General features: G+C 42.2%; 2 protein-coding genes across 2 annotated transcripts in view; both read left to right on the top strand.

The window, feature by feature from the left end:
• dnah6 (dynein, axonemal, heavy chain 6) overlaps positions 1–20,856 on the top strand; it is a 38,101-nt gene extending 17,245 nt beyond the window's left edge. Inside the window, exons 42-80 of the mRNA XM_083532637.1 lie at positions 88–235; positions 435–592; positions 900–1,031; positions 1,316–1,487; positions 1,935–2,081; positions 2,537–2,610; positions 2,976–3,130; positions 3,972–4,203; positions 4,802–4,954; positions 5,295–5,435; positions 5,791–6,033; positions 6,208–6,375; positions 6,764–6,999; positions 7,379–7,640; positions 7,726–7,849; positions 7,935–8,131; positions 8,277–8,480; positions 8,594–8,719; positions 8,972–9,136; positions 9,356–9,423; positions 9,657–9,837; positions 9,945–10,124; positions 10,268–10,501; positions 10,942–11,077; positions 11,193–11,365; positions 11,478–11,668; positions 13,493–13,653; positions 13,896–13,984; positions 14,186–14,332; positions 15,015–15,153; positions 15,956–16,075; positions 16,258–16,379; positions 16,552–16,681; positions 18,089–18,216; positions 18,421–18,606; positions 19,101–19,173; positions 19,257–19,408; positions 19,521–19,743; positions 20,642–20,856. Of these exons, the coding sequence (XP_083388763.1) occupies positions 88–235; positions 435–592; positions 900–1,031; positions 1,316–1,487; positions 1,935–2,081; positions 2,537–2,610; positions 2,976–3,130; positions 3,972–4,203; positions 4,802–4,954; positions 5,295–5,435; positions 5,791–6,033; positions 6,208–6,375; positions 6,764–6,999; positions 7,379–7,640; positions 7,726–7,849; positions 7,935–8,131; positions 8,277–8,480; positions 8,594–8,719; positions 8,972–9,136; positions 9,356–9,423; positions 9,657–9,837; positions 9,945–10,124; positions 10,268–10,501; positions 10,942–11,077; positions 11,193–11,365; positions 11,478–11,668; positions 13,493–13,653; positions 13,896–13,984; positions 14,186–14,332; positions 15,015–15,153; positions 15,956–16,075; positions 16,258–16,379; positions 16,552–16,681; positions 18,089–18,216; positions 18,421–18,606; positions 19,101–19,173; positions 19,257–19,408; positions 19,521–19,743; positions 20,642–20,745 (6,174 nt within the window). The 3' untranslated portion in view covers positions 20,746–20,856. The remainder of the gene's footprint in view (positions 1–87; positions 236–434; positions 593–899; positions 1,032–1,315; positions 1,488–1,934; positions 2,082–2,536; positions 2,611–2,975; positions 3,131–3,971; positions 4,204–4,801; positions 4,955–5,294; positions 5,436–5,790; positions 6,034–6,207; positions 6,376–6,763; positions 7,000–7,378; positions 7,641–7,725; positions 7,850–7,934; positions 8,132–8,276; positions 8,481–8,593; positions 8,720–8,971; positions 9,137–9,355; positions 9,424–9,656; positions 9,838–9,944; positions 10,125–10,267; positions 10,502–10,941; positions 11,078–11,192; positions 11,366–11,477; positions 11,669–13,492; positions 13,654–13,895; positions 13,985–14,185; positions 14,333–15,014; positions 15,154–15,955; positions 16,076–16,257; positions 16,380–16,551; positions 16,682–18,088; positions 18,217–18,420; positions 18,607–19,100; positions 19,174–19,256; positions 19,409–19,520; positions 19,744–20,641) is intronic.
• A 1,525-nt stretch (positions 20,857–22,381) lies between these two features.
• Positions 22,382–25,220, top strand: LOC310721361 (uncharacterized protein). The gene is made up of 5 exons (XM_083533013.1): positions 22,382–22,688; positions 23,741–24,037; positions 24,211–24,335; positions 24,571–24,677; positions 24,762–25,220. Exons 1-5 carry the CDS (start codon positions 22,532–22,534, stop codon positions 24,901–24,903), a joined length of 828 nt encoding a protein of 275 aa, XP_083389139.1. The 5' UTR covers positions 22,382–22,531; the 3' UTR covers positions 24,904–25,220.
• The last annotated feature ends 904 nt before the right edge of the window (positions 25,221–26,124 follow it).

The following is a 26,124-nucleotide window of genomic DNA, read 5'->3' as shown; positions in this document are numbered from 1 at the left end:
TTATGTTGAATAATATGTGTGTGTGTGTGTGTGTGTGTGTGTGTGTGTGTGTGTTTGTGTGTGTGTGTGTGTGTGTTTGTGTGTCAGTCTGTGGTGGCTCGTGGCTTGTTGAACAACATACAAGAGCGGGCAGGGTACATCCCTGTCTACATCAACTTCTCCGCCCAGACGTCCTCGGCTCGGACGCAGGAGATCATCGAGTCCAAACTGGAGAAGAAGAGGAAGAATACACTGGGTATGCACACACACACACACACACACACACACACACACACACACACACACACACACACACACACAGTCTGTAAAGTATACATGAAATGTATGAATGTGATGAATTATCCACTGAAACTCTCACATTTCCCTCTGTTTCTGTAAAAGCAGGGGAGCTTTTATTAAGGCTAAAACATAAATTGTATGTGTGTGTGTTTCAGGGGCCCCTGCTAATAAGCGAATCGTGGTGTTTGTTGATGATCTAAACATGCCCAAGTTGGACAGTTACGGCTCGCAGCCTCCGATTGAGTTGCTGCGTCAGTTTCTAGACTTTCAGGGCTTCTACGACCGTGAGAAGTTCTTCTGGAAGGAGATTCAGGTAGATTCATATGCACACACACACACACACACACACACACACACACACACAAGAGAAAACAAGTAAATTGCTGCAGAATGAAAAAAGTGCAGTTATGGAGTTAAAAATTGTGCGTCTTTTTTTCTATTTATCCCTTCATCTTCTCCTCCTCATCCTCTCCACTCGTCTCTTCGTCTACTCCTCGCCATTATCTTCCCTACTTATTCCTCCATCTTTACTTATCCCTTCATTCCCAATTCTTCCTCCTCATCCTCTCTACTCGTCACTTCATAAACATAATATGTAATGTATATATTTTCTCTTGTAGGATATGACTATAGCGGCAGCATGTGCGCCCCCTGGTGGAGGTCGTAACCCTGTGACCCCTCGTTTCATTCGGCATTTCAGCATGTTCTGCCTCCCGACTCCATCTGAGCAGAGCCTCAAGCTGATTTTTAAGGTACATCATAAAGACAAATAGAAATGTTGTCCCCCCCCCAACCAACACACACACACACCGATGCTCAGTTCTGACAGCTATAACAGTTCTGAGAGTTAAACACACACACACACACACACACACACACACACACACACACACACACTCGAGCTGTACTTATGTAGCTCAGTGCCTTTTTAACATACGTGTGTGTACAGTCATTGGACATTTCTATCAGGTATACAATGTGTGTGCATGTAGCCCATTTGTGATGTGATGTGTGTGTGTTGATTCCGTTCCTCCAGGCGATCCTGTGCGGCTTCCTTGCTGATTTCCCACTGGCAGTGAAGCAGGCAGCAGGGAGCATCGTGGACGCCGCAGTGGAGATTTACAACCGCATGAGCGTGGATTTGCTCCCGACTCCAGCCAAATCTCACTACGTGTTCAACCTCCGAGATCTGTCCAAGTGTGTGCAGGGTGAGACACACACACACACACACACACACACACACACACACACTCATGTGTACAGACTTGTATAATTCAGGTAGAAAGTGTATAAAACTGACAGACGGATGGACGGATGGATGGGCGGATGGACAGACGGACGGACAGACAGACAGACAGACAGACAGACAGACAGACAGACAGACAGACAGACAGACAAAAAGAAAGAAAAATTAAGAGAGATAGATAGATAGATAGATAGATAGATAGATAGATAGATAGATAGATAGATAGATAGATAGATAGATAGATAGATAGATAGATAGATAGATAGATAGATAGATAGAAAATGATGTTTACAGAATTTTTACTGCAAAGCAACACACACACACACACACACACACACACACACACACACACATACATACACCCACACACACACACACACACTTTATTCATGGTGTTCGTATGCTTCAGGCATTTTGCAGTGTGAGCCTGGCACTGTGCAGGATCACAACCAGATCTTCCGTCTCTTCTGTCACGAGTGCCAGCGTGTGTTTCATGATCGGCTCATCAACAACACGGACAAGACCTACTTCAACACCATGATCTGCGAGATGGCCAGTAAGAACCATCACCATACACTACAATAAACTCTTACTGAACAAACTTCAGTACCAGGCTTGAAAAGGTTCCTGAGTGCCATCAGTACTGTAGTTTATTTGTGTACAAATGATAAAATGATGAACATTTAGTTTTTTCCAATATTAAATGTTCAGTACAAGCATTTTTGATGGAACACTGTGGTAACGGGCAACAGGTGAGATGAATTACTCCTGCAACAGGGTAACGAGACCTGAACATTATCACCATATCAGGAACATTAAGGAGAAAATGGACATCTGGTGTACAGAGTGTAACAGAACAACTGTGTTCCACATCACAGAAATTCATTATATTCATTTACTAAAAGAATCATTTCTAAATAATCTACTGCACCAGAGCTCCAAGCTACAGGAAGCAGTTTGTTTCGTTTCTCCTTCAGTCTTTTAATGAGTGTTCGTCTTTGTGTGTTTCAGATAAATATTTCAGCATCAGTTTGGACCCCAGTTCTCTCTCCAAGCAACCGATCATTTTTGGAGATTTCATCAAGGTGACTCTTTTACACATTATATCCAGTCAGATGTTTTAATGGTACTATTTTTTTTATAACTGCCATTTAACAAGAACCCAGTGAGTCTTTAAACCCACTTTACCAAGACGGGATATAATCTGTAATTTCCAAAATCTGATCTCAGAACATTCTACAGTTCTGGACCTGAAAATGGTTCCACACTCTAAGCTCATTCAGTCAAACACTAAAGATCTCAATATATTTCATTTAGAGTCAGAATCTGAGGCATCTTAATGTTTTTAAAAAGAAACATCGTCCCCACATGAAGCAGTCCTTAAGACCTACAAAATGTGGGTATTCAGACGTTGCTCGAGTTTCTGCTGACTCATTCCCGTTTTGTGTAGGTGGGAGCAGAGAAGGCTGACCGCGTCTACGAGGACCTGACAGACACAGAAAAGATCCGGAATGTTCTTCAGGACTACCTGGATGACTACAACTTAGTCTTCTCCAAGGAAACCAAGCTTGTGTTTTTCCAGGACGCCATCGAACACGTCTCCAGGTTGGTCAGGTCACATGACTTTGATTGGTTGGTTGTAATATGGATTCGGGTTCTCTTATTCCTTTGTCTTCGGAAAAGTTTTTGCGCAGCTCCATTCATATCTGAAAACCTGGTAAAGGTGTGTGGGAAGTGAAGACAGTAGTCACGTGGTTTTCCAGCGGACCAACATAATCCACATCCATCACTTAAGTTTTACATAAACCATATAAATCGAAAGAAAGAAAATGCAAGGAAATGACCAAGTGAACCTTTTAGATTTCAGGGACTGATCCCACCTGGAAAAACATGCAGGATATACAGCATTTAGGAAGAAAATCTGATGGGTTCTGAACTCATTCCTCCAGACAGCCATAAATCTCAGGAAATCCAAATTCCCATCATAGAACGGTATCCTGGATGTAGACCCTGAGCAATTAATTTCATCTTAAAAACCTTAAAAAGTAATTTTAGATAAATATCACACAGATTATTGGTAATTCTAGTGCTAAGAGTGTTTAAAAGGAAAAACTCTCAAAGTGAATAACATTTAATCTTATAATATCTATATAAATATAGAGTTTGTAACATTTCTGTACAGCAGGATACAGACATCGACTGAAGTCAAGCATCCAGTCTTTTAAGGAACTGGATTGAACCAGTCATTGGAGTGTAAATATAGTTTTTGTGTCAATCAAATGGCCTCTTATTGTGCAGGTCTGTATGTAACTATTTATGGATCAGATTAGAGTTTAATTCACATGGATCATTTAGACGTACATTAGGGACGAACCAGTAACAAAAAGTCTGTCTTTGTTCCTGACATACTGTTTAGTTCCACTAGTAATTTAGTAATTTTTTTCAGAATCGCCCGCATGATTCGGCAAGAGCGTGGCAATGCCCTGTTAGTCGGTGTGGGCGGGACAGGGAAGCAATCTCTCACACGACTGGCTGCTCATATGTGCGGCTACCGCTGCTTCCAGATCGAACTCAGCCGTGGTTACAACTACGACAGTTTCCATGAGGATCTGCGTAAACTCTATAAGATGGCTGGCGTTGATGGACAAGACATGGTTTTTCTCTTCACTGACACACAGGTACAGACAGGACGAGGACTGAAATTCAATGTTAACCTCGTGCTACTTCATTATTGTGGTTCAGTGGGAAAGATTTGAGGTTCAAACCCTAGTGTTGCAATGCTGCCTCTGTTGGGCCCTTTGGGCAAGGCCCTCAAGACTGTCAGTAGAATTGTTCGGGTTGAGAAGATTCAATATGAGAGAAAGCACAGTGAATTGATTTTCTGTGAAACTTTCTGCCTGCAAATTTCTGCAGCTTTTGGGTTAAGGGGGTACGATGGGGAGAAGAAGATAGAGACAGAGCAGCTAGAGAGTGTAAAGTGTGGTGGTGTGTGTAGAGTTCAGTAACTTGAAGGAAAAAGCAATGTATCACTAGATATAGAGTGGAATTGCAGAAGTGTAATATGGTTAAGTGAAGGAGGTGAAATGATAATTATGTAGTATTCAAGAAAAATGCCAACAGTACCAGAAATATTTTAACCACTGAACCACCAGAATGCCAACACTGCCTTCTAAACGGGCTAAAATCACATACCTGAAGAGGCATTTGCACTCCACAAGGGACGTAGCTTTGATCTGAGGAGTAAATGTGTTAATGAGCTGTTTGTGATGTTCTCAGATTGTAGTTGAGGAGTTCCTGGAGGATATTAACAACATGCTGAACTCTGGTGAGGTTCCCAACCTGTTTGAGAAAGATGAGCTTGAGCAGGTGTTGGCAGCGACACGGCCCCGCGCCAAGGAGGCGGGTATCGCCGAGGGCAAAAGGGATGAGGTACATCCATCCATTTATCTGTTTAACACTTGCATACAAAAACATGCATCATCCTTTTATTCACCTACACTCCCATCTATCTATCTATCTATCTATCTATCTATCTATCTATCTATCTATCTATCTATCTATCTATCTATCTATCTATCTATCTATCTATCTATCTATCTATCTATCTATCTATCTATCTATCTATCTATCTATCTATCTAAAGCATCCACCCCTTTATTCCAAATCCTTCTTTTTATCTGTTTTTTCATCTATTACTCTTACCAAATCACTCATCCATTTATCCCTCCTGCTCTATATAATCCAGATTTATTTCTTTTTTTTCATGCAGGTCTTCCAGTTCTTCATCTCTCGTGTACGTGAGAAGCTGCACATTGTGCTGTGTATGAGTCCAGTAGGTGATGCCTTCCGGTCACGCTGCCGTATGTTTCCTTCCCTCGTCAACTGCTGCACAATCGACTGGTTTGTCCAGGTCAGTATCACAAACCTTCCTTTCCTAAATCAAGTCTCCCCGTTACTCTACTGAGAAACAAAGCATGATGCTTCCACCACCATGCTTCACTGCACAGATGGTATAGATTTTTGACTTGCCAGACCAAGAAATCTTTTTTTCTCTCTTGCTCTCTTGAGGCATGTCTGCTACAGTGTTATTTTGATGGAAATCTTTTTAATAGCTAGAGCCCAATAAAAAACTGATCATACCATTTTATACTGTTCCATGGAAAGTAGAAAAACCCATCTGTTATAGTCTTCCTGCTGTTAGTGTTGCACTTTTTTATTGTTATTACTATAATGAATTTGTCTCTTTGTCTCTTTCCGTGTCTCAGTGGCCGCACGAGGCTCTCCTGTCTGTCTCCCAGACATTTTTCCAGACGGTGGACTTTGGCAGCGAGGAGATGTCAAACTGTTTGTCTCAGATGTGTGTGGAGATCCACATGAGCGTGACGGACATGGCCGAACGTTTCTATTCGGAGCTCCGCCGCCGCTATTACACCACGCCCACTTCTTATCTGGAGCTCATTAACCTTTATCTAAGCATGCTGGGAAGTAAGAGGGAGCAGCTGGAGACGGTGAGGGTCATGAACACACGACATCAAATTTCTATATGGATGTGACGTGATGTTTACAGTGTTCCCTCATACAGTTTATACATTAAGGGGGTATGAGTGATTGAGAGAGAATTAACACTGAGTTCTGTGTGTGTGTGTGTGTGTGTGTGTGTGTGTGTGTGTGTGTGTTGGCAGGCTCGTGATCGAGTGAAAAATGGTCTGACGAAGCTGTTGGAGACCAATGAACTTGTGGATAAAATGAAGGTGGAGCTGTCAGCCTTGGAGCCCGTGCTCAAACAGAAATCCATCGACGTCAATGCCCTCATGGAGAAAATCGCTGTGGACCAGGAGAGCGCTGACCAGGTGTGTGTGTGTGTGTGTGTGTGTGTGTATAAAGGATGAATCAGCAAAATACTATATAAAGGATGGCTGAATTAATAGTGTAGATTTCATATTTTATATTCAATAAAATAGGTTAATGGATAGATGGATGGAGGGATGGATGGATGGATAGACAGAGACTGATGGAATTAGGGACTGGAATATAGACTAACAGACAGATAAATGGAGAGATGTTTATTGGATGGATTGAGGAAATTGAACACTTAATTACATAATTAATGGATGATAAAATTGGAACTCTGATTCCTATAGGATTGATGGATGATAACAATAAAACACGGAGGGGTGGATGGATGGATGATCGATGGATTTGAGTTATAGCTTTCTCGTCTGCTCTTTAACCCCATAGGTGCGCAAAGTGGTGAAGGAAGATGAGGCGTTGGCAAAAGAGAAAGAGCGTATTACAAAGGCCATCGCAAATGAAGCTCGGGAAGACCTGGATAAGGCACTACCTGTTCTGGAGAAGGCCAACAAGGCTCTGGATTCTCTGGACAAGGCCGACATCTCTGAGATCCGTGTGTTCACCAAACCTCCTGACCTTGTCATGACTGTCATGGAGGCAGTGTGTATCCTGCTTAACAGCAAGTGAGTCACCTGTGTGTGTGTGTGTGTGTGTGTGTGTGTGTGTGTGTGTGTGTGTGTGTGTGTGTGTGTTAGTTATTAATTATTATACAGAATGAAGAATCAATGACTGGTGTTTTTTCAATGATATTGTGTAATTAATGTAAAGTGGGCGGGGCTTATATTGGTCCTTAAATAATAGACGTTTTTTAATAGGAGTGGTGTTTATGTTAAATTAATTTGCAGTGATGAGTGTACTCAGGTACATCATCAGGGTGGGGGATGCTTGCTGGCAAAGGCAGGACACATCAGGCATCCCCCCACCCTGATGATGTACCTGATGATTACCCCTTACTCTGGTCTCCTGATCTCGGCCTGATTTCCCATCATTCCTCAAACACAGGACAGACTGGGCGGGTGCTAAGCAGGTCCTCGGTGACTCGAACTTCCTAAAGAGGCTGACCGACTACGACAAAGAAAACATCCGTCCACAGGTCCTTCAAAAGCTGCAGCGTTACATTCAGAACCCTGATTTTATACCTGAGAAGGTGGAGAAGGTTTCTAAAGCCTGCAGGTCCATGTGCATGTGGGTTATAGCCATTGACAACTATTCCCGCGTGCTGAAAGAAGTCGGGCCTAAACAGCAAAAGCTGGCCGCCGCCCAGGTGAGTTAATAACGTTTCTCCTCTTTAATCCTCATGTCTCGGTTTGTTTGTTTTATATATATATATATTGCTTGTTCTTTACCAGGCGGAGCTCGACGCTACTTCAGCAACTCTGAAGCAGAAGCAGGCCAAGCTGCAGGAGGTGGAGAACCAGATCGCAGTACTGCAGGAGCAGTTCAACTCCAGCCTCGCTGAAAAAGAGTCCCTGGGTGAGTGACTAGCAAAATGAAAATAATCTTTTAATTCATATAGAAGTGTTGGTATGTGTTAGAATGTGTGACTGTTTGCGTGCAGCTGAAAACATGGCTCTGACCAAGGCTCGGCTGGGACGTTCGGGGAAGCTGACGTCGGCGCTGGCTGATGAGCGCGTGCGCTGGCAGGAGAGCATTGCATTGTTCGAGATGGAGATCAACAACGTGGTCGGAAACGTGTTCATCGGAGCCGCATGCGTAGCTTATTACGGAGCCTTCACTTCTTACTATAGACAGCTGGTACACTGTTAACACACACACACACACACACACACACACACACACACACACACACACACACACACACACACACACACACACACACAATTCTTACGTCTAATCAAGAAAGAGAAACCAATGGCCAGCTTTGTTTCTGTGTGTGTAGTTGATAGAGCAGTGGATCTCACGCTGTCAGGAGTTTGGGATCCCCATCAGCTCCAACTTTAGTATGATTGGAATTCTGGGCGACCCGTTTGAGATTCGCCAGTGGAACGCTGAAGGTTTGCCACGTGACAACGTGTCCACCGAGAACGGCATCCTGGTGACCCGGGGACGCCGCTGGCCCCTCATGATCGACCCCCAAGATCAGGTGACCTGTTCTGATCAAGTCCTTATGCCATTTTATTCCATTATAATCAATGCAAATGTAATAGGACAAATAGGACTCAGGAAGGGTTTTGACGACCTTCTCTGCAATTTCAGGCAAACCGCTGGATCCGCACACGAGAGGCGAAGAACGGCCTGAAGGTTATTAAACTGACGGACACCGGTTTTCTCCGCACTCTCGAGAACGGCATCCGCCTGGGCATGCCTGTCCTACTGGAAGAGGTGACATTTATGCCCTCACCTCACCTCACCTCACCTCACCTCACCTCACCTCACCTCACACTAAGATGTAGATAATTGTGGTCACCATTTTGAGAACTTTTTACATTCTTTAGTAAACACATGGTAAAGAAATACCAGGAGATCTTATTGAATTCAGTGATGTCCACACAGAGTTTAGAGATGGACCACATATGCGAGTTGAATTTCTTTGTGTGTGTGTGTGTGTGTGTGTGTGTGTGTGTGTGTGTGTAGCTTAAAGAAACTCTGGACCCTGCTCTGGAGCCTGTCCTGCTGAAGCAGACTTTCGTATCCGGTGGCAGAACGCTGATCCGTCTGGGAGATTCCGACATCGACTATGACAAAAACTTCCGCTTTTACATGACCACCAAGATGGCCAACCCTCACTACCTCCCCGAGGTGTGTGTGTGTGTGTGTCCGAGTATTTAAAAAACTTTTGTAGGGGGTAAAACATCAGCTGGAATCCTCTTTTAGGGAAATACACATGTTTTAGTTTTGTATGTACTGTTATGCAGTACAGTGTAATGAGTCTGTGGTGTTACACGAATGCAGCACTGGATGTGTAATTACATTAAACAGCAGTTAATTATGATGTTGAAATCATTTCTTTGCCCACAGGTTTGCATCAAAGTGACCATTATTAACTTTACAGTGACTAAATCAGGACTGGAAGATCAACTCCTCAGGTAATTACTATATGATGGTGTTTTCATGCTTTTATGATTATCTTGTGATTCCGAGATGTTTACTGGTGTGGATTTGAGAGCGAGTGTCCCCCTCAAGTTTAAGCTACAGGCTTAAAAATATCCATTTGTACTATTAGACACAGTCTGTAACTGCATATAAAAACCTGATAAAAACCCGTTTCTCCTCACTTGTTCTTGTGGTGTTTGGTGTTTTACTCGCTCGTTCTTCACAGTGACGTGGTGCGCCTGGAGCGTCCCGAGCTGGAGGAGCAGAGGAACGAGCTGATCGTGCGCATCAACGCCGACCGCAACCAGCTCAAAGCCATCGAGGAGCGCATCCTCAAGCTGCTCTTCACCTCAGAGGGCAACATTCTAGACAACGAGGAGCTCATCACCACCTTGCAGGAGTCTAAGGTCAGACGTCACATGGACACCACAGTTCTTATGGTGTATGGCTGTGAGAAAAGTCCACACACACGCTACTGTAAGATCTTCATACATCTGTGTGTATCTGTGTGCAGGTGACCTCCGAGGCGATCAAATCCCGTCTGGAGGAAGCTGAAGCCACAGAGCTGAAGATAAACACAGCCAGAGAGAAATATCGGCCCGTGGCCACACGAGGCTCCGTCATGTACTTCGTCATCGCCAGTCTTTCTGAGATCGACCCCATGTATCAGTTCTCCCTTAAGTATTTCAAACAGGTAACACACACACACACACACACACACACACACACACACACACATATGGAAAACATAGTCATAGTGTTGCATAAATTTCAGGATAATATTGTGTGTGTGTGTGTGTGTGTGTGTGTGTGTGTGTGTGTGTGTGTGTTTTGCAGCTGTTCAACAGCACTATCGAGACATCAGAGAAGCACAGCGAGCTCAGTGTGCGCTTACAGACGTTGCTGGATTCCACGCTGTTCAGCGCGTACACCAGCGTCTCCCGAGGCCTCTTCGAGCAACACAAGACCATCTACAGCTTCATGCTGTGTGTGGAGATCATGATGCAGAGGGAGGAAATCTTACCACAAGAGTGGTTCTACTTCCTGCGAGGAGCAGGGGGCATGGATAGGGTGTGTGTGTGTGTGTGTGTGTCTGTGTGTGTGAGAGTGTGTGCTGCTTTGATGTTTATTAGCTGTAATATCCTATCGGCCTTCTCCACCATAAGCTAAGTCATAAATGAGATGTAACTGCGCTAATTGTTAATTGCGTTTGTGCCTGTGTTTTTCATGCACTGTATGTACAAAAGTATTGGGACACCTGTCTTTTCCAGCCATATGTGGTTCTTCCCAAAACTCATCCCACAAGGTTTTATACACAATTAAACAGGACGTCTTTGGATCCTCTACATGACGGTGTCCCTGTGCACAAAGCCAGCTCCATGAAAATCTCATGCTCAGTCTTAGGCATCTAACGTTTATAAATGATATAATCAGATAGACCATGTTAACTGAAATTAGTTGTTGATATAAACTCTCTCGCTTACTCTCTTTCCCTCTCGCTCTGTGTGAAGGAGACCCCGGAGAAGCCGAGTGCTCCCTGGTTGTCTGATTTCATGTGGGAGACGTGCTGTGACCTTGAGAAGAATCTGCCCTGCTTCGGAGGCATGAAGAAAGACATTGTATCAACACCAGTAACTGTACAGCTGGGTATGCTAAACACTTCGTGTGTGTGTGTGTGTGTGTGTGTGTGTGTTATTATTATTATAATTATTAAGAAATATTCTTTATAATGTGCTCTGAATCTCTGTCTTTCTCCATGCAGGACGCTTGGAGGTAGCGGTGAACCCAAACCAGTGGGACGGCTATGTAACAGAACTCGCACCCTACTCAGAAGACACCCCCTCCGACAAGCAACCTGAGGTCAGAGGTCACTGGAATGAGCGTCTCAGACCCTTCCAGAAGCTCATCCTGATTAAAAGCTTCAGTGAAGAAAAGGTAGAGGAGAACAACGTTCGCTTGGCACTACACGTGTTAGTTGAGTGTTGTTTTAGTTGTACAGAGGTCAGTGTGGTTGTACCCACGCTTCTCCCTGGGTCCATGTCTCCAGGTCGTTCTTGCTGTGACCGAGTTTGTGATCGTTAGTCTCGGAAAGGCATTCGTAGAAAATCCACCGGTGGATCTGGCAACCCTGTACGCTGACATGTCTCCTTCTACGCCACTGGTGTTCATCCTCAGCACCGGCTCCGATCCCATGGGGGCCTTCCAGAGATTCGCCAAGGAGCGTGGATACCTGGACAGGTACACGAGAAACACACCAAACTCCCACAATGCTTCATTCACACTGGGATCCAGACGATAATGCAGTAGATGTGGTGCTAATTACCTAGCGATTATTATCAGTAAACAGGATCCATGTTGACGGTTCAGAACACAGAAATGCTTTTTCCATTTAGCTTTTGGTGAATATTAGAAAATAATTATGGAGACTTGGTTGAAAATATAAATAACTGGCATTGCACACAATTACATATTTGAGATAACAGTAAGATTTGTGATATAATAATAATAATAATAATAATAATAATAATAATAATAATAATAATAATAATAATAATAAGTTTAATTTATATAGCGCCTTTCCCAAGCTCAAGGACGCTTTACAAGGTACAATAGTTCAATATTTCAAGACAGATGAAATATAATGAACATACATAAACATAAACATATTCGTCGGACATTTGCCCAGGAAGAAGGATCACATGCAGCTGCATGAGTTAATAACAAAGACAACACAGACACAAAAACATACAGGACAAGAGAAAGAACACTACATAGTACATGAAACATACACCACATTTCAGAAAAAATGAAGGACTCCTAACACATATGCATTGAGTGATAGTGGAGGTTGAAAAGGTGGGTCTTAAGCCTTGATTTAAATTCAGACAGAGTGGTGATGGTTCTGAGTGCAATGGGTAAGGAGTTCCATAGTATTGGAGCAATGACTGAAAAGGATCTGCCACTCGCAGAGGATAGACGGTATCTAGGAATACATAAAAGTTCAGAATTTGAAGACCGGAGTGATCGTGAAGGAACATAGAATGAGAGAAGATCGGAAAGATATGGGGGGGGGGGGGGGGGGCATTTAGTGCCTTATAAGTGAGCAGTATGATTTTATATTTTATGTGAGATGAGACTGGCAGCCAGTGACGATCAAATAATATAGGAGTAATGTGGGCAGATTTTTTATTGGAGTTTAACATTCTGGCAGCCGAGTTTTGTATGTACTGTAAACGTGAGATTGAGTGAGCTGATAGACCAGAGAAGAGTGAATTGCAGTAGTCGAGACGGGACGTAATCAAAGCATGCACTAATGTTTCAGCATAATTTCTGCAAATAAAAGGTCGCAGTTTGACAATTCGTTGTAAATGAAAAAAAGATGTTTTGGAGAGGCTGTGAATATGGGCATCAAAGGATAGCGAGGGGTCGAATATGATACCTAAGTTTCTAACAATAGCTGAGGGGAAAATCGTAGTAGCATCCAGATCAAGACTAAAGTCCACAGATTTGTTTTTTATTAGAGATGGGGGACCAGTTATCAGAATGTCGGTTTTACCCGGATTCAGGCTAAGAAAATTTAAGTGTAGCCATTGTTTTAACTCGCTAACACAAGAGGAGAGTGAGGATTTTACATTAACAGAATCTGGTTGACAAGCAGTATATAACTTAATATCATCAGCATAACAATGATAACTAAAACCATGTCGACGAATGATGTTGCCAAGCGGCTGAATGTACAGAATAAATAGTAGTGCGCCAAGAACAGAGCCCTGTGGGACACCCTGTTTAATTAAGACAGTAGGAGATTTGGAATTGTGTATGGAGATGTGATAAGAGGAAAACCAGGATAGTGCAGAGCCTGATATGCCAAATTCTGCTAAGCGGGAAAGTAAGATCTTATGACAGACAGTATCAAAGGCAGAGCTAAGGTCTAATAACAGAAGTATAGAGAGACTACCTGAGTCTCCAATGAGTACAAGATCATTATGTATGTGTGTGTGTTTGTGTGTGTGTGTGTGTGTGTGTGTGTGTGTGTGTGTGTGTGTGTGTGTGTGTGTGTAGAGTGGAGTCGATCTCTCTGGGTCAGGGCCAGGGCCCGATAGCGGAGGCGATGATAACCAAAGCTCAGAAGAACGGGAACTGGATCTTCCTGCAGAACTGCCATCTCGCCATCTCTTGGATGCTGGCCATGGAGGAAATCATCAAGAGCTTCTCTGAGCCAGGTGTGTGTATGTGTGTGTGTGTGTGTGTGCATTTGTGTTTGTCACTGCGTGAGTATAAAACTCAAAAAAAGCACTGCACGTGTTCCTAAACCTAAATGAACTTCTATTCTTCAAAAAAAATGCTCTTGGTCATCCGTTTGGAAACCACTGAGAGGAACATCAGAATAGAGAAAACTGTTGCATGCTGATTGGCTGCTTCTTAGTGCTCTGAGATGTGATTGGTGTTTTGGTTAATTTCGCAGACATTATTATCCATGAGAACTTCAGGCTGTTCCTCAGCTCCATGCCTACCAGCGTCTTCCCCGTCACTGTACTCCAAAACTCTGTCAAGGTAACCTGCACACACACACACACACACACACACACACACACACACACACACACACACACACACACGAAGAGACACACACATCAATACATTCTTAATGACAGAGCTTCTCATCAGCCATTTCACACTCAAATGATGTGATGACATGATGTGTGTATGAGTTCCACCAGTGTGACCTCCTCTCTTCTCTCTGTGTGCAACTAGGTGACTAACGAGCCGCCGAAGGGCCTCCGTGCGAACGTACGACGAGCTTTCACAGGAATCAGCAGCACGTTCTTCGAGGAACACACCCTGGGCAGGAAGTGGAGGAAGGTCATCTATGGGTTGTGTTTCTTCCATGCCATCATTCAGGTCAGAGCTTCAGGGTGCACGTAGTCTCCTACAGCACTTCTATTCACACACACACACAACATAATAATCACACTCCCAGTGCGATACCCCACACTCCAGATTTACACACTGACTGCTAGCTTCTTTTTTACATCCCTAATCATCCTGTTAAAATAATCAACCACTAGGTGGTGTGCTACGGCTCCTTTTATCCCTCTGTGGTTGATTTAGAGTATTTTACTCTATTATCACTAATTCAACTTTTTATTTGTTAAAAAGGGAAAATTTTTAACCATTTATAATTACATTGAATGTTCTGGAATGTCCACGAAACAAATAGATGTTAAACCATAATCAATATCTGTGATTAATGACTCCTAAAGAACATACTGATATTCTGTTATATAGTGTTATTGTAGAATGTGTACGTTTAAACCCACCTGGATATATGTGAATGTGAGTGTGTGTGTGTGTGTGTGTGTGTGTGTGTGTGTGTGTGTGTGTGTGTGTGTGTGTGTGTGTTACACCACACTGAGCTGTCTGTATGAGAAGGCATATTCGTACATTCTTTTATTTAAACATGTAAAAGAGTATCTGAATGTAGAATGCTAATTTGTGTGTGTGTGTATGTGTGTGTGTGTGTGTGTGTGTGTGTGTGTGTTTGTGTGTGTGTGTGTGTGTGTGTGTGTGTGTGTGTGTGAAGGAGAGAAAGAAGTTTGGGCCTCTCGGCTGGAACATCCCTTATGAGTTCAACGACAGTGACAGGGAGTGCGCTCTTCTCAACCTAAACCTCTACTGCCAGACAGGCAACATCCCATGGGATGCTCTCATCTACATCACCGGTATGTGTGTGTGTTAGGGTGTCTGTGTGTGTGTGTGTGTGTGTGTGTGTGTGTGTGTGTGTGTGTGTGTGTGCATTAGAAAGCATGATTAAGTAAGAATTATTCATTGAATTATTCATTGATCTGCACCATGTCCCCGAGCCCTCATCTGTGCATGCAGGAAGTGTGTGTACTATATGGACAAAAGTTTGTGGACACTTACGATTTGGTTCCATCTCATTCCACATTCAGTCTTTTTTAGTTTGCTGTTATAATAACCACCGTTCTTCTGGGAAGATGTTCCACTAGATTTTTTTCTGGAGAGTTGTGCTCATTTACAGCCACAACAGTGTTGATAATATCAGGTACTGATGTAGGTGAGAAGGTGAGGAGGCTTCTGGGGGGGGTGAATAGAGTTAAGAGCTCTATAGCAGGAGATGTTCTCCAACTCCACTCCAACTTATGTAGCATATCTTCATGCAGCTGGCTTTGTGCATAGTGCATAAGTCCAATAATGGCTTCCACTTTTGTAATAAAATAAAACAAGAATAAACACTGTTGGTTTTTGAAAATGAAGTATATGTACCCAGGCAGAAAGTGTGAATATTAGTCCCGGGTTTAAAGATACGACGCATCTTATTCAATGTCCTGTCAGGTTTATATAATATACCCAGTTGTGTGCAAAAGTTTTAGGCAGTGGTGAAAAACCGATTTAAAGTTAGAATGTTTCAAAAGTGATCATCACTGATACTAATGCAGCAATGTTATGTTGTGTGTGTGTGTGTGTGTGTGTGTGTGTGTGTGTGTGTGTGTGTGTGTGTAGGAGAGATTACATATGGAGGGAGAGTAACAGACGCTTGGGATCAGCGTTGTTTGCGCACCATTCTAAAACGCTTCTTCGAGCCAGAGATTTTGGAGGAGGGGTACAAGTACTCAGCATCAGGTACTCTTACACACACACACACACACACACACACACACACACACACACACACACACACATACACACACACACACACACACAAGTGGTGGGTGACCAGGATCATTTAAAACAGAACTGTTAAATGTTACCAAAGTATTATTTAATACATGAAGACGTAAAACGACGAGCGTTTTGGTTCTCAGGGATCTACTTCGCACCCGAGTCTGACAGCCTGGTCGAGTATAACAGCTACATTGAGAATCTGCCCATCATCGATGATCCTGAGATCTTTGGCATGCATGAGAATGCGAACCTGGCTTTCCAGGTAACACAATCACACACACACTGCTAGTCACAAACACCACCATCTGCACAACCGAACACCATATATGCAAACACCACCACCCGCATACACTAACACCAAACACCTCCATCTGCACAACCTTGCACAAGACTTGCACAAATGAACACCTGATGTGCTTGGTGTGTTCACACAGAGGCAAGAGACAGCGACTCTGATTAACACCATCCTGGAGGTGCAGCCGCGATCCACAGCAGCTGCTGGAGGGAAGAGTAATGACCAGGTGGTGCACGAACTCGCAGACTCCATTCTAAGCAAGATTCCAGGTGATTGATAAGTTCACTATCCACCATAAACTACACCATCCACCACAAACTACACCACTTACACCATTCACTATAAACTACACCACCTACACCATCCAACATAAACTACACCATCTACACCATCCAACATAAACTACACCATCCACCATAAACCACACCATCCAACATAAACTACACCACCTATACCATCCACCAATAACTACAACTACACCATCCAACATAAACTACACCATCCACCATAAACCACACCATCCAACATAAACTACACAACCTATACCATCCACCAATAACTACAACTACACCATCCAACATAAACTGCACCATCCAACATAAACTACACCACCTACACCGTCCACCATAAACTACACCATCCAACATAAACTAGACCATCCAACATGAACTACACCACCTACACCGTCCACCATAAACTGCACCATCCAACATAAACTACACCACCTACACCGTCCACCATAAACTAGACCATCCAACATGAAATACACCATCCACCATAAACTACACCATCAAACATAAACTACACCACCTACACCGTCCACCATAAACTCCACCATTTACCATAAACTACACCACCTACACCGTCCACCATAAACTACACCATCCACCATAAACTACACCACCTACACCGTCCACCATAAACTACAACATTCAACATAAACTAGACCATCCAACATGAACTACACCACCTACACCGTCCACCATAAACTGCACCATCCAACATAAATTACACCACCTACACCATCCACCATAAACTACACCATCCAACATAAACTAGACCATCCAACATGAAATACACCATCCACCATAAACTACACCATCAAACATAAACTACACCACCTACACCGTCCACCATAAACTCCACCATTTACCATAAACTACACCACCTACACCGTCCACCATAAACTACACCATCCACCATTAACTACACCACCTACACCGTCCACCATAAACTACAACATTCAACATAAACTAGACCATCCAACATGAACTACACCACCTACACCGTCCACCATAAACTGCACCATCCAACATAAATTACACCACCTACACCATCCACCATAAACTACACCATCCAACATAAACTAGACCATCCAACATGAAATACACCATCCACCATAAACTACACCATCAAACATAAACTACACCACCTACACCGTCCACCATAAACTCCACCATCCACCATAAACTACACCACATACACCATCCACCATAAACTACACCATCAAACATAAACGACACCACCTACACCGTCCACCATAACCTACACCATCAAACATAAACTACACCACCTACACTGTCCACCATAAACTACACCATCCACCATAAACTACACCACCTACACCGTCCACCATAAACTCCACCTACACTGTATGTTTGTGTGTGTGTTTTTAGAGAAACTTAATATGGATGGTGTGGCAGAGACCCTATTTGTTCGTGACTCTAATGGCCGACTGAACTCCCTGACGACTGTGCTGGGACAGGAAGTGGACCGTTTCAACTGCCTTCTGCGTTTGTTACGGGTGAGCTTCACTAAAATGGTGCAAATTTAAAATAGCGATTGTTTTACTCCATGCACATGCATCATGAAATTTCAGAAGAGGTATCCCTCAGGACTGAGAGGGAAAAAGAGAGAGAGAAAGAGAGAGAAAGAGAGAGATTTACTGATCTACATAAGGATTTGGATATTAATGTAACTGTGTAAACTGTGATCTGTGTGTGTGTAGAACTCCCTCCACACCTTGCAGAAGGCCATAGCTGGTTTGGTGGTGATGTCTGAGGAGATGGAGCGGATCTACAACAGCTTCCTGAACAACCAGGTGCCGGAGCGCTGGGCCAGCGCTGCGTACCCGTCTCTGAAGCCCCTGGGCAGCTGGGTACAAGACCTGGCACTGCGCACCGCCTTCATAGACGTAAGAGAAACTTTACATTCCGAGGGTTTAATAACCTGCAGCTCTAGTTACCATGTCAGATCTCTTTCCTTGTCCTACATGGGAACTGAAGCAGAAGCGATTGTCGCCCAGTGAGGAAACCTCAGGCTGATTTTTAATGTCCGTCTGTCCTGATGGAGGTTGTTTTGTACTCGCAGCTATTCGGTCGTTAGAGGCTAACTCTGCTATACTATAAGATATAGATTTTTAGCCTAATTTTTGTTTGTAAATACTGATTTTTCTCAGTTGCTGCTTTCTGTTATTGTTAACCTTCTTCGCCTTTCTCATCACTAAGTTGATGGAAATGTGCACAAGCGGATCAGGAAAAAATGGCTAGAGATATTTGACCTATTACAAGGTCACCAACTACAGCTAGCCACTTTCTGCTACATGTGTCTTTTCTCACATATTTTTAGGTTGCAAAACAGTCAGTGGGTGTCATTTCTTTTCTGTGTGTGTGTGTGTGTTATAAACAGAGCTGGATAAACAGAGGTCAGCCCAAGTCTTTCTGGATCTCAGGGCTCTTCTTCCCTCAGGGCTTTCTGACAGGTTGGTGTTCTTCAAGTCAAGCTAATGTGTGATCTTATGTGATCTACAAAAAGATTTACTACACACACGTTACTGTTTAACAGGGACGCTGCAAAATCACGCGCGGAAGTACAACCTGCCCATCGATGAGCTCAACTTTCGCTTCAACGTGACCACGGTGTACCGAGACCAGGCCATCATCAACGAAGGCCTGAAGAACCTCGGAGCAGACAAGGAACTCGAGCAGGACCAGAAGGTTAGCCAGATGTAGTCAATTAGTAACCATAAATGTATCTTTAATAAATGATTGATTTTTACATGTTGACTAAAACCCATTTTTTTTTTTTTGTGTGTGCATCTGGCTGTAGCTCCCCAGCATAAAAGACGGGGTGTTAGTGCACGGGATGTTCATGGACTCGAGCCGATGGGATGATGTGAACATGGTAATGGAGGATGCGTTACCAGGGGTGATGAACCCCATGCTGCCAGTGGTGCAATTTGAGCCTCAGCAGAATTATGAACCTGATCCATCACTGTATCACGCTCCGCTGTACAAAACCTCCGCCAGAGCCGGAACCCTGTCCACTACAGGTAACACAACTGTACAGTACACTACACTATAGAACATATTGTTTATATATACCGTATTTTCCGGACTATAAGCTGCTACTTTTTTCCCACGCTTTGAACTCCGCGGCTTAAACAATGAAAAGGCTAATTATGGATTTTTCCTGGGTTTTTCCCGGTTTCACAAACTTCAAGCCAAAAAACTGAACCCCATAACATTAGACCAATGAAATTGCTGAACGGTTTCAGGTGAACCAATGAAACTCTTTATATTAAATCAGATGCGCTCCCACTGAATCGGGCCGCACCACATCATAAATATGGATGATGTTCCTCTGACGTTTGACCTGCCGCTCACTCGGAGTGTCTACAGGAAATGCGAATCATTCGTACGCTGAAAACAACCGGGCATGAAAACACACTTCACCTGTGTTCTGAGCTGCATGGCATCGGGAGAAAAGCTGCACCGATGGTGATTTTTAAACGCACGACGATGCCAAAAGAAAAACTCCCGAGAGAAATAGTTGTGAAAGGAAGGAGGAAGACAGTGAACAATGACTTTCCTGGTAGGCTACTGTTTAGATACAAGCCGTGTAACAGACACTGTCTTTCGTTAAAGCCTGTGTAAAGTTCATTAGTTTCAGTGTAGACCTGCGGCTTATAGACAGGTTTTATGTTCAAAATAAAAATCGTTCTCAAATTCAGTGGGTGTGGCTTATATATGGGTGCGTTTAATAGTCCGGAAATTACGGTGTATATATATATATATATATATATATCTTTATATATACATAGCATATATACCTAGTATAGATATAGTGTCTTTAACAGCTTCTCAAGGCACTTTACATTAAATAAAACTATGAATACAGTTCATAAAATTATAAAATCTAATTATACAAATATATATCTTTTTTTACAGGACACTCCACTAACTTTGTGGTGACGGTGATGTTGCCGTCCAACAGGCCAAGCGATTACTGGATCTCCAAAGCCTCAGCGCTGCTGTGCCAACTCAACGAGTAAACAAAACCCGATCACATTTCTTCAGTCCTATTTATACTTCTCTCTGTACCTACAAGAAAAAACAGTCCTGAAATGCAACACATTAAATAAAGTCATATATGGAAGGAAAAATTCACTTTCTTTTACATAAGACTGATCAGATCAGTTAAACCAGAATCTTATTAGAGTTCTGAGATAAAAGCTACTCACGTCGCAGTGCTTCAGTAAACGCTCACTGTGTTCACACAGTGTTCACACAGGATTGTCATGAAGCTTTACATTCACTGGAGTTTAATCACGAAATAAAATCGACGATAGAAAATGCGGACCAAAGAAAGATTTTTTTTCTGAAATGTAATATGATGCAACAATAAAACAAGAGACAATAAAAAAACTTATTATCCAGTAGCTTATTGAATAGCATTTGATCCAGTTCATCCTTTTCACTGAATCACGTACATTTCAGGCCCGAACTCTGAATACTTCAGAGGGCATTGTTGTGCATTCCAGCACACAAGGCATTTAAGCTCATAAGGAACAAGACATTGAGTTTCCCACATCGGCCTCTTTTATCATTGTGTAACAGGTGCTCCAAATTCATTAGCCGATGGTGACTATGTTTTTCGAGATACGCAAATCCCCTCATGTACTCTTTTGTTATATTAGATAAAGACACTGCAAGCCAAATTTCAGGTCAATTGGACTAACAGTTGCGTAATTATAGCTGTTTATATGGTTGTTCCATCTTATGGCGCTATCAATATTCAAGAGCCACAATTTTTTAATTTGACCAAAGTTTGAGCTCATAAACATGTGGACCGAGTTATTGCCGTTTTAGTAAAAGTGGCCACGCCTATTTTGAACGTTTCGACGACCCTTTGCGATGGCGAGTTCTGAGATTCAGTAGGAATTGTCTACACACACAGTGTACGCAGAGTGACACATTTTAGAAGCAGAACCGTAGCAGCAAAAAGAAGAGGCAGTCAGGTGTCTCGTGAAAAACTAGGAGGTGTTAAGGTGACATACATTAAATACCTTCTGCTGCACAAGGGCTACAGGGAGCCACTACAGCGCCACGATAACTACAGTCCAACAGAGGCTGTAAACAGAACACACACATTACATTCGTTCTTGTCAATTGCCTCAGTCAGAATCTTCTTTGTCAAAACCAGGACCCCTGCAGAGGTCCTTCTCTATATCCAGAAATGAACAATGGGACTCATCCTCAAAAATGGTCTCCCTCTGTCTGAGAGAGACCCCGGGATATGGACCCTCTCTCTGCTCTCTGTTGGAAGAGAATGTGAGGTGGAAGTTTTATTCTTTACATCCTGACACTCAACCTAAAGCAGATGAATGTGTGTGGATGTACAGTAGTTTTCAAACACCGTAAATTACAGGCCAAGATGGGAACAACTATTAGATCTGCTGTGATAGACAATTATTGCTTACCCTCTGAACAAACATTTAGAAGAATTCAGCAGTACTAAAATTAATTGGTTCAATATACAATCACATCTATGATTAACTTCATACTAATAATATATTTAGTGTACTCAGGCAGGAAACTGTGTGGTGATGGGGCTGTTTTAAGGTCTTCCTGCTCATAGATTAATTCCCAGAAAAACACACTGTCGTCACTTGTTCGTCACTGCATGTTGAAGTTTCATTAAACAGGAAATAGACTGTGGTTAGTGTTTAGTCAGTTAGCGATCCTTTAGTGCACATTAAGACAATTAAATACCAGTAAGTGTGTCTATCAGGACTGATACCTACAGCACTGAAAGATCAGGATTACTGCGAGAGAAGAATGGACATGAGGGAGGATATTTATGCAAATGCAGAAGTTTCAGCAGAAAATCGAGCTGATTCCTGTGACAGTAAGAAATCATATGAAGATATTTATATGAATGAAGACAAATTGGAGACCCAGAGGGCTGGAGGCTTTAAGCAATCTGAGAGCTCAGGTAACAACACACTCACATTCAGAAATAGTGTGTGAAAATGTACTGATCTGCACATTTACTGATCTCATTTACTGTGTAAAATGCAGCTGCTCATTAACATAGAAAGGCTTCAAAAATCTGTAAAATAAAAATAGACAATTTGTAATGTGATCTAAATGCACACACACACACACACACACACACACACACACACACACACACACACACACACACACACACACACACACAAACACACACACACACACACACACACACACACACACACACACACACACACACTCTCTCTCTCTCACCCCCACCCTCTCATTTTTTTTAAAAAAATATGTACTTCCTTTTTTTCCCCTCAAGCAAATGATCACATGTGCAGACAACACTACTGAGGCATTTTCTGCATTTAGACTTTAAACTGTTTAATAGACAGCAATTAAAGCATTGCAAACAGTTAAGTAGCTATCGATAAAGACGAAAAGAAACTTTTAAAGTGTCACATACCTCATTGTTAAGAATCGAGCTTTACAGTAGGTCTATACCGCTATGATCTCTGGTGCCTGAGAAAGAGTCCATAGCATTTGGCCATTTTAGACGACTGGTACTTTATTTTCAAGTGTCAAGTGGTTTTTAATGTCATTTCAATCAGTGACGGGCCATCAGGGCCAGCAAGGCCTTCTCTCCTGGCCTAAACACTATCAGAACACTGACCTACATTTACATTAAATTTTAATATTTGTTCCATGAAATTGTATTAATTTATTCACAACAGTTTATTCTCTTCATTCTGTAGCATTTCTCTTGGCTGCACTGCTTCCAGTACGTGTATGTGGATGTTATATTTTTTGTCCAATCAGATTTCAGCTTCTATGTGCTGCCATGTCAATCTAATCTGCCTTACCTAAAAGAAACCTTTTAACAAAAGGCTAAGGTACTGCAGCGTGAGACTGTTCAGTGCTTAACTACATGTTAATAGTACGATTTTATAATCATGTGAGTATTGATTTTAATTATATTAATTATATTAAAACACATCTGTGTGGCCATTCCATTTTTCTTTTTAGGGGTAGTGAGTACAAGTAGCAGATGTTACAGACTGAGTGCAGTGTGTGTGCTGCTGCTGCTGCTGTGTGTTCTCCTGCTGACTGCCGTCACAGTGCTGTGGATCAAATTCAACAACCTGAATACAGAATGCAACCAGCTACAGAACAGATACAACAACCTGACTGTAGAGAGAGAACAGTTACAGAACAGTTACAATAACCTTAAAGCTGAGAGAGACCAGTTACAGACCAATTACAAAACTCTGAGTGTAGAGAGAGACCAGTTACAAAAGTATAAAGAGGAACTACAGAAACTTGGTGAGCAATACATAATACTGACAAAATTTTACATTTGCAAAAACATGAAAAACTTCCAATTTTCTTTTATAAATAAAATGTATGTATTTGTAATTTTTTTTATACATTTTTTAATTACAATTTAATTACAGTTGAATTCTCAATATTTTTATATTGAATTTGTCTGGTTCCAGGATGGACACATTTTAGTACCAGTATTTACTATACCTCCACTGGGGCAAAAAGCTGGACTGAGAGCAGACAGGACTGCAGAGAGAGAGGAGCAGATCTGGTGGTGATAAACAGCAAAGAGGAACAGGTGAGAGAGAGAGAGAGAGAGAGAGAGAGAGAGAGAGAGAGAGAGAGAGAGAGAGAGAGAGAGAGAGAGAGAGAGAGAGAGAGAGAGAGAGAGAGAGAGAGAGAGAGAGAGAGAGAGAGAGAGAGAGAGAGAGAGAGAGAGAGAGAGAGAGAGAGAGAGAGAGAGAGAGAGAGAGAGAGAGAGAGAGAGAGAGAGAGACTCTTATTTATTATTATATTTCACTACAACCTGACAGGAGTTCATCAGTATATTGAGGAAAAACAGAGGAGCTTGGATTGGTCTGAATGACAGAGACAGAGAGGGCGAGTGGAAGTGGGTGGACGATACACAACTGACTATTAAGTAAGAAATCACTGAACTAAAATTTACTAATGATGATAAGTTAAAGATTTTTACACAACATGATCCTCTGATTCTCTCCTTCAGGTATTGGTTGAAAGGCGAACCCAACAGTAATGCAGGTGAAGAAGACTGTGCTGTAACAGGTGAAGGGTCTGATCCTGTCAGGAACTGGGCTGATTATCCCTGTAATACTGAGTTTATTTGGATCTGTGAGAAAAGAATTTAAAACTGAGTTGTTGTATGTGAATGAAAAGCAGAAAAATGGATTGACATTTTTATCTGTGTAGATCAGAGTGTTTTGTGTCTGAAAAGTCCTCTCTGTAAATATCATTGCGTCACCTCTTTTCTGTTTTACCATTTGGGATCGTTGAGGAAAAGGGACAGATTCTGCAGCAGTGATGTTTAAGCATGAATATAAATGTGGTTTATGGTCAGCAATCTGCTGTGATGACGCTTACGATTTCATTTACTTAAATGATCCTTTACTTTTATAAATCATTATACTCAGTGTAAAATCACAGTACTTCTACACAGGGAAAGAAAACCCTGAACAGAAAAAGAATAAAGTGTCAATGTATCAACATTCATTCGTCTCCGTATGGTTTCTGTAGCTGCCTTTTAACTTCAATTCAATTCAATTCTCTTAAATTCAATAAAATTATTATTTGTTTAGCATTTTTTAAAATGGACATTGTCACGAAGCAGTTTAACAGAATTTATAGATCAAAACTTTACATCCCTATACATTTTCCCTAATCAGTTTATCCCTAATGAGTGAGCGAGAGGCAACAGAGGTGAAGGCAAAAAACTAAACAAAAAAAAAACCAGAGGAAGAAACCTTGAAAGGAACCAGACTCCTTCTAGATGACCATAAAACCCCAATCTTATCATAGATGACCTGTTGTGAGTTTTGAATCAACTACAAACTTTTGTGACTTACCTACAAAGACCTAAATGATTTATCTCCCATGTATCTATCCAAGTCTTCTAACACACTACAATCCATCATGCTCCTTGAGATCCCAAAACTCTGGACTTATAGTAGTTCCTAGAATAGCTAAATCCACTAAAGGTGGTAGAACATTCTCACATTTAGCTCCTAAACTTTGGAATAGTCTTCCTGACAGTGTTCGGGGCTCAGACACACTCACCCAGTTTAAGTGCAGATTAAAAACGTATCTTTTTAGCAAATCCTAAAAGAAGTCCTAAAAGAAGTCTAAAAGAAATACTACACATAACATACGTCTCACATCATAACCTTGTGCTCCAGAACATCTGATCACATGCACATTATCAACTTGTGCTGGTAATATCATGAACAGCAGCTACGCTAATTCCTCTCCACTGCTTCTTTTTCTCTCCCCATCCCAAGGCATCTTAAAGTTGCTCCAGCTCCAGTCACATCCCACCTCATGAAGATTATGGACCTTTAAAGAAGTAGATGTAT

This window comes from Silurus aristotelis (genome assembly GCF_946808225.1).
Source record: "Silurus aristotelis genome assembly, chromosome: 27".
Lineage (NCBI taxonomy): Eukaryota > Metazoa > Chordata > Actinopteri > Siluriformes > Siluridae > Silurus > Silurus aristotelis.
The sequence above is the reverse complement of the archived record's forward strand: the minus strand, read 5'-3'. Positions and strand labels throughout refer to the sequence as shown.